The sequence below is a fragment of the Equus quagga genome, unplaced genomic scaffold, assembly GCF_021613505.1.
Source record: "Equus quagga isolate Etosha38 unplaced genomic scaffold, UCLA_HA_Equagga_1.0 HiC_scaffold_20232_RagTag, whole genome shotgun sequence".
Lineage (NCBI taxonomy): Eukaryota > Metazoa > Chordata > Mammalia > Perissodactyla > Equidae > Equus > Equus quagga.
The window spans coordinates 83-8,432 of record NW_025793078.1 but is presented as its reverse complement, the minus strand read 5'-3'; the positions used below and the strand labels follow the sequence as shown (position 1 = coordinate 8,432).

General features: G+C 44.9%; 1 protein-coding gene across 4 annotated transcripts; it reads left to right on the top strand.

Annotated features, from left to right (window-relative positions):
* The first annotated feature begins 13 nt into the window (after positions 1-13).
* Positions 14-7,418, top strand: LOC124232070 (mitochondrial ornithine transporter 1-like). 4 transcript variants are annotated; one of them, XM_046649046.1, is made up of 4 exons: positions 14-372; positions 2,442-2,659; positions 3,634-3,820; positions 5,239-5,375. In XM_046649046.1, exons 1-4 carry the CDS (start codon positions 188-190, stop codon positions 5,318-5,320), a joined length of 672 nt encoding a protein of 223 aa, XP_046505002.1. In that variant the 5' UTR covers positions 14-187; the 3' UTR covers positions 5,321-5,375. The 4 variants fall into 4 exon arrangements, with proteins under 4 accessions (XP_046505002.1, XP_046505004.1, XP_046505003.1 ...); XM_046649047.1 differs by having other exon boundaries at positions 21-372; positions 2,490-2,659; positions 3,634-3,792; positions 5,239-7,418; XM_046649045.1 differs by having other exon boundaries at positions 21-372; positions 3,634-3,792; positions 5,239-7,418.
* Positions 7,419-8,350: the final 932 nt, after the last annotated feature.

Here is an 8,350-nt window from a genome sequence, read left to right as displayed (position 1 = left end):
CATGTATCATGTCTAAGTGTCGTTTTCTCCGTGTGGCAGTTGGGGTCTTGCTGTTCGCCTCACCGAGTTGCAGATCCTTCAATGAAACAGCACGTGCACGTTCCTGGTGGGCACTCAGGAAGTGTTTCTCTCCCTTCATCTGCCCTCTCCTTTACCACTGAGTTTCAGCGCAGTGAGTGCTGCATGAATGAACGGCTGGACAGGTAACTGGTCTCCTGTGCTGTGTCCTTTCAGTGACCTGCATAATGCGGCTGCCGGTTCCTTCGCCTCCGCGTTTGCTGCCCTGGTGCTCTGCCCCACTGAGCTTGTGAAGTGCCGGCTACAGACCATGTACGAAACACAGATGTCGGGGAAGATAGCCAAAAGCCAGAAGTAAGCACCGCTTGGGCACAAACATTAGGTCTCGAGCATGTATTGAGTATTTTAAAAAATATATTGTACTAAAATTAAGTGACAGATATAGAAACAGATTTGTCCAATCCAAAATACTGTTTCTAGAACTTCTACCAATCAGAATAATTTTCTGAACGGACTATTTGTGGTGGTCGGACCCACCCCCCATGCCACAGAACATCATAGACAGGTGTTTAATACCCCAGAAGTGATGAAGCCAGGAGCTTCTACCCCTTTTGACCGGTTGAGGGCATAAGGCATGATCCCCAGCTGTTTTTGGAGGCACATGGCAGACAGCTTTGGAACTGTGTGTGAGAACTGAGCCTTCATAAGGGCCGCTTTGGTTCTGAGATGAATATTTGATGCCCTTTCCCAGGTTTCACGTAGATGTTCAGGCTGATCACCTCAGATCCCCGCGGTAACTTTCTTTACGCCCCTCCCTAATCCTTCAAGCGGACCTGCAAAGGGCGCCAGTTCTGGGAACACTGAGCAGGACCGTTGTGAGCATAGCTGCCCTTCAGATCAAATTCCTCTCCAGCTCAGTCTTGAAAGATCCTAGTTACCCTGTGAAGGTATATATGTCACGTAATATGATTTATTTGAATTGTAAAGCAATTTATTATCCTGATTAATCTCAAAACTTGCTTATTTATCTTCACATCTGGCTGACTGCAGTTCTGGGGGTGAATATTGCTGTGGTTAACTCAGACCCTGTCAATCCACTGGGGAAAATTGGTCGATAAATTGACCATTTTCAGAGTTACCAGTCCCCTTGCAGCAGCGAGGCTGGGGTTTGTAATAGAGCCCAATTTCCTGCACCCTTGGGATTCTTTGCAACCAATTTGAATCTATTATTCATAGCCCAGAGTCCAAAACTGTGAGTCTTTAAGACTTTTTATTGAGATAGTATGTGTACACAGTAACACGAACACACACAGAAATCGTAAGTGTGAAATGAACATGCCTTTGTAACCAGTGCCCAAGAAGTAGGACGTTAATAGCCCCCAGAAAGTTGCCCTCATGCCCCTTGAAGTGGTTTAAGGTATTTTTAAGGAAAATAGTTAGGTCCAAAGGACTTAGGCAGATGGACAGCTTGCGTGAAAGTAAGTACTGGCTGACTGTATTTTAGGCATAGCAGTGGCCACGCAGGGGTGTAGAGGAGCTTGGGGTTAAGACTTGGATGGGAAGGTAGGCTGGCCGTGTCGAGTTGGGTTACTTTGTTACGTTCACATCCGAGGATGAGAGCAGCGTTGCAGGAAGGACCTGGCTGATGGATAATACCCGATGAAGCCTTCTGAAGTCCGAGGAAGGAAGATAATCATCAAAAGCAGGTGGCCTTTATTACCTCTGGGCTTGGTCCTTCATTGGTCCAAACTGAGTCACCTGCTCTCTGAGAACAAAGTGAGGAGTGAGGGGTCCGCCAGGCTGCTGAGTGTGCGGGTTCTGCCCTCTTCCTGCCACGGCGCACGTACTCGGGAAGAGGAGTCTAGATGGACGGGGTGCTGTGTTCTGGCTGCTGCAGGACTCGGATCTGCTTAATTAGAAAGCCTTGCACCCCTACCTCTCTAAGAACTAAGTCCTGGTGCTTCTTGCCTTACAGGAGCTGTAGCTCCATTCTTAGAATTTCTTTTGTCTTGCCTTAAAGTAATGTTTAATGTTACTTGCTCGTTTCCCTGCACTGACACAGAACAAGACAAACCCTAAACACCTGAACCAATTTTCTCAGAACACAGCAGATCAGAAGAAAGGTTGGGGAGATAGAAATCGAGGGAGATAAGGGACTGGGCAAATAGGATACCGTTTTATTCTTGCTGAGTTTGGACAACTGCTTATTGTAATTTTGCTTATTCCGTATTGAAAAATTGGATGTTAGCTTTTTTACATCTTTGATAATATGCCTTCTAGAAATGTGTGCATCCATTTTAATGAGATTTCTTTACCCTGGAGTAGTTCAGGTGACAAAGGTTGTTATAAAATAGCTGTATCTGAGCTTCCCTGAGATTTCCTTCCCACAGCGGCCTTTTAGAATTCTGGTTCTCTGTTTACAGATTCAGCTGCTTCGCCTGCTGTAACTGTCTCTCTGTGTCTCCTCCCAGCACAGTTTGGTCTGTCGTGAAGAGTATCCTTAGGAAGGATGGCCCCTTGGGCTTCTACCATGGACTCTCGAGCACTTTACTTCGAGAAGTACCGGGCTATTTCTTCTTCTTCGGTGGCTATGAACTGAGCCGATCATTTTTTGCATCTGGGAGATCAAAAGATGAACTAGGTAAACGTATTTGCGTGGACGGCGGGTTGGTTGATGGTGTCCGCTTCCCGACTGTGTGGTTGCTGCGGATTCCGTGCACTCTGCGTCGCCTTGTAGGGGATCCACCTGGCACTGGGGAGATTCTAAATCGCAGAAAGTAACATGGCCTAATGATTTCTAGCATCTTCTTCTGGGCTTCATAATTTCCTCAGGACAGGGGCTGGAGCAGCACATCCCAAACTTCTTCCCTAGAATAACATTTGTGAATTTCTTCTGGATCTATTTTCAGGAAGAAGAAATATAGAAATTACTTTCCCTGTGGGAAATTACCTATAAGTCAGCTTGCAATAAACTGAGAACTTGGTAATAAGTCTTGATAGTGTTTTGAGAGCAGTGAAAAGTGTAGTTCTTTCTAGTTTGTTCTCTTTAGCTGCTGGATACAATCATATCAATGTTTGAATCACATGGGTGATAACTTTTTTCTTGAACACCTCCCTTCATGGTTGGTGGACTTATTCTGGGGTTGGTCAAGCTCCCAGGCTTAACTGTCTTGTTTAATAAGACAACTTTGGTTTTTCATGGTAAAGGAAGAATCAGGGCTGTGGGGCATTAAGATAGTTAAGAGAAGGCTGATAAATGCCTCACCCTGCATTTCAGTAGCCTCTATTCTCATTCCTCCTGTAAGGCGTTGCCATGCTGCTGGGGGCCTGCTGATTCTAGGGGCCAGCCCTCCAAGGATGGCACAGGAGGGCCACAGTGCCACAGTGATCAGCCTAAACATGACCCTCGCTCGGGCTTCTCGTCCTGGCATGATGAAGGGTAGACCCAGGACACCAACCAGAACCTTATGCTCTTAGAGCTTCGACAGTCTCCTCAGGGAATTGTGATCACAGCATTTTTGTTTGTACCTACCTCCAGCCACTGCCATTGGCCTCTGGAAATATCACATCAGCTGCCCTTGAGACAAAATACTGTTTGCTAATTTTCTTCTCTAGGCCCTGTCCCTTTGATGTTAAGTGGTGGCGTTGGTGGAATCTGCCTCTGGCTTGCTGTATACCCAGTGGATTGTATAAAATCCAGAATTCAAGTTCTTTCCATGTCGGGGAAACAGGCAGGATTTCTCGGAACCTTTATAACTGTTGTGAGAAATGAAGGTGAGTCTGGTAATGGCAGAAACAGGAGGTATGTTTAGAGGGGCTGGTCATTTCGGTGCTAGTCTCGTTGAGGTGGTCAGGTGTGTAATTGCTTTCTTCCCCCACCGCATATCCCTTTTCTAGTACTGTATATTAATCCACATTTGTGGATTTCTGTTTCCAACCCCCTGTCTTTAGTTTAGTTAGTTAGTTTAGTTAGTTTCATTATTCTCAAGAAAATTTAAAGTTCTTATTCCTAACCCCTGGCCCGGGTACCTGTCAGGAGTCTTTGTTCTCAATAGCCTGGAGGGAATTGTTAACTAGGGGCTTTGTCTAAGGGAATAGGTGTTTTGAAGTTAGCACCACTTGTTTTACATAATGTATTATCAGAAAATGATCTCTAAGAACCACGAAGGGATTTAAAAGAATGTACAAAGTCCTTAATGCTAAGACTTCTGGAATTAGAAATGCACTAAGCAACTTCTGAAGGTAATTTGCTATCAATTTTTAGAGTTAAGCAGGAGGATAAAGATTTCCCAGTTAATGTTTGTTTAAAGCCAGTTTTATGCAACTAGTGAGTAAAGTTCTGTCCTTCCAGCATCCACTGTACGTCTTAAACCTTGGGATGTGAATGTCCCTGTCTTGATTTTAAGAGAGAGAGCAGGGGCCAGCTCCGTGGCCGAGTGGTTAAGTTCGCGCGTTCCGCTGTGGCGGCCCAGGGTTCGGATCCTGGGTGCGGACATGTCACCGCTCGTCAAGCCATGTTGAGGTGGCGTCCCACATCCCACAACTAGAAGGACCTGCAACTAAGATATACAACTATGTACAGGGGGGGTTTGGGGAAATAAAGCAGAGAAAGAAAAAAAAAGCACCATAACAATATGCAGAAACTGTTTAGTTTGTATCCTAAATAGAGTGCAGACATCTTGTACATTACTGATAGTAACCCCTCTTTGAATTTGCATAACACTTTATGGTTTTACAAAGTACTCACACCTCAATTATCTAACTAGTTCTTCATAACTACCTTGGGCAGTGCTAATGCTAGAAACAGGTCTCTGACTTCAGTGCCGGTGCTCTTTCTGCTGGCGCAATGCCTCGTGGCCCTCACCCCCCAGGAGAAGCTGCAAGGCTGCTGCCTCCTGTGGCTCTGTGGTTGCCTTCTGTCTGCCCACGTGAGGCCTCAGCTCTACCCAATCCATTTACCAGAAGTTAACCAGGTGTGGAATTGGTATATGTTACCTAAGCATCAACCAGCTTTGCTGGGAGACCTGACACTTGTCCTGTTTCTGTTAGTTGATTTGTTTCCGTCAGTCCAGGGAAACCCGGAAATAAGTCTTTCCATCACTTGTTGGTTTTTAGTGCTATTGGCTGGATTTCTAAGTGTAAAAATATCTATGCTTTGCAGCTTTGTGGGGTGGCTCCAAGGAGGGGAGTCTCAGTCTTCCATCACCTTTTATCTTCTAGGAATAATGGCCTTGTATTCTGGACTGAAACCTACTATGATCCGAGCGTTCCCTGCCAACGGGGCACTATTTTTGGCCTATGAATACAGCAGAAAGTTGATGATGAGCCAGTTTGAAGCTTACTGACGTGTTCTGGCGAACCTAGATCCAAATAGGCGTTTGAGGACTGCAGTTCATCTCAGGGTTTCATGGAGTACAAGACCAATGTGGAATTATTTTGATTTTGTGGGAAATTTGTTTTTGTCTTCTCTTCTTCTGCTTTAAATCTTCAGCTTTATGGAAGGACCTCTATTTTGCATCATGTAATTTCTGCTCATAATTGTATTGAAATAGAATAGTTACTGCTCTTGTCCTTGGTGGGACTTTCAGGGTGAGCTGCTGGCCATCTGTACCGAATCTGAAAGGCTAAATATAGTTATATCAGGGCTTTTGCGTAACCCTGTATGTGTACATGCAGTCTGGATGGTTATGTGTTGTGAGTGAAGCACACTTTGTTCCATGTTTGATCTCAAATCTCACCAGGAAAACCTAGAGGCGTAAACCACGTTTCATAAAGATGGTTATAAATGATTGCTTAAGCCATCCTATATGTAGGGTCTCTTTTAAAATCTGCTTAGCACCTATACTATACTAAGTGGTTAAAGTTTTTAAAAAGTTTTCCTGTGGTGCTTGAAAACTAAAATATCCATCTGTGTTTTAAAGAGGAGACCATACCTGCATACTGGTGTGGCTTCCATGTTCTTGATTTAAGTTTCAGAGTAGGCATCCTGGATTTTCCCAGGATGCTCTACTGTTAAAATAGTGCCATTCATTTTCTAGGTGGAATCATATTCTACACTCTGACGTCTTGTTGGGTTTGGCCTAGAGCATCAGGCCTTCGGGCAACAGCACGCCCTCCCCTGTGCCAACTTCCCTTCTCCTCTCCCAAAGAGCTTCCTGTCTGCTGGGCTTTAGGTTGAGGAAGGGGCTGAAGGGAGGGGGCTGTGCTGCTGTGCTTTGTGAAGTCAGCTTGTGGCTGACAACAGCCCTTAGCTTCTGTCTTGCTCCTGGTCTGGGTGGGATTCCAGAGTATTGTGTTGGACCATCTATGGGCTGTTGATCTACTTTGAGCCTCTCACTCATTACCTGCACCAATTGGAAACCCATCCAGGGAGCAGAGCGCCAAAGCCAAGAGAAGCCCTCGTTCCCTGTCTGGTGACTGAGTGATGGGGCTCATGGGTGGAGTCCTCCCATCTCAGACAGAACTAGACAAAGTGTAGTGTTTACACTCCACTGTGAGTAATGTCTGGGCTGACCGATTCTAACATGTCTCAGGATCCATACTGCTTGCCTTGCTTTTACAGTTTCGGAGCCTTTCACATTTGGTACTGGCAGTCAGTGAATTTTAATGGTGACCATGTGGGGTGTGACTTTATAAAGCAAGGAAACAGGAAAAGTAGTTTTGTTAAACTCTGCCATGTATGTGTACTAACCACAACAAAAACCCCAGTTCATCTGATCCCCAGACTTGGGGATGGGCAGCTGCTCCTTGGCCACCTGGTGTAAGAGAGTCCTCCTCATCACCACTAAAGCAAGCCGCCTCATTCCGTGCCACTCCAAGACCAGCAAGGGCTCTCGCAGTAAAAAGTGTTCTTAAGCAGCCTGTGAGACTGAAAGCAGGCAGCCTGACAATGTTAATAGTAGTCCATACCAGGTGTGTCTGTCCCTGTTGGCAGAATGTAAATAATTTTTCTACCTTGCTTTTCTCTCCATACTTAAATAGTCAGTAGCTACTGAGGGGTGCCTCATCTCAGCAGTCTTGGCTTGAAGTGAAGTAGAAAATGGGACTGGCTTCCAGCAGGAAGTGAAGTGCTTCAGAGTCTGTGGTCCCCCTGCCCGGCGCCTGTGGGTCGTCTGGGGGTTAGCCCTGTCGGCAGCAGACCCTCTCATGTTGTCCTTTAAGGATTGAACTAAGTGTCTTCAGTAGAAGCCGTCTGAGGCAAGGAAGAGTGAGTGGGAGTAAGGAATGGAAACCAAAGTCAGGAGAATTTTTTTTTTTCATTCTGTTTGCTTAATTCATGGTTCAGTATTTGGGTACAATTTGTACCATTTCAGATTTGTACTCCAGACAAAAATATAGTAACTTGAAAGATTGTGTTTAAAGAAATTCTATTCTATCATCATTAAATTATTTACCTAATATTTGAGCATATGATGAGTTGTTTTGTTTAAGTACTTTATATCCATGCAAAGAACTAAGTGACGGTGATGTTTGAGGCGTGTTTAGTAATATTCCGAGGTGGTGGTTTTCTTGCAACAAGCATTGGTTTTTGTCAGCAAGATTCCTGATGTAAAATTATTTCACTGTAGGTAAATGGACCAAAATACACACTTTTTATATACACTGGCGGTATGAAACTTGGCTCTCTGGAATCACTCCCCCTGCACCAGGCTGTGGATGGGACGGGACTGATTTGGCAGGATGCCATTCTATTTTTTGAAATAGTTAAACTTCTTGCTATTAAGTTTTGGATAATTCTATTTCAGATTAGTAAATTCTGTTTAAGAAAACCAGTATTATTCTGATGTATTATGATGGAAGTTTCTTGCATTGGTCAAAGAACGCTTCACAGTGGGTTTGAAGAAAGCAATACCCAGGAGGCCCTAAACCAGTTCTTGTTAGGTGAGCAAAAGCAGGGGAGTGTGGTGACTCAGAATTGCCAGAAATCTTGATGCATTTTGGAGGATTAGGGGAGAGAAACCCCAACTGTAGTCCCCTTTATTTCTAAAAGCCAGGTTCTTAAAAACTGCGCTTTCCATCCCTTGTTGTTGGCAGTATTGAGAAAGGTGACTGGCTCGGTTGAAGAGTGAGATCGCAGTTTTTCCCCATTCCCCTAAGCCCGCCGCCGCCTCTGCCCTCTGTGGGTTGTTGCTCCAGGAATTTTAAAGGAAACCGTACAACGTATTCTGCCACAACACGTTTCTGTCACACAAATACAGGGAATAAAGTAGTCATAATGTGGAAGGAACTTGAAAGCATGTTCCTCCAAGACCTCTTCCTCCAAGGGAAGCCCGATTAGGGGAGTAAAATGACAACTTCTGTCAGAAAAGCAGACAGCCTTCAGCTAGGCTGC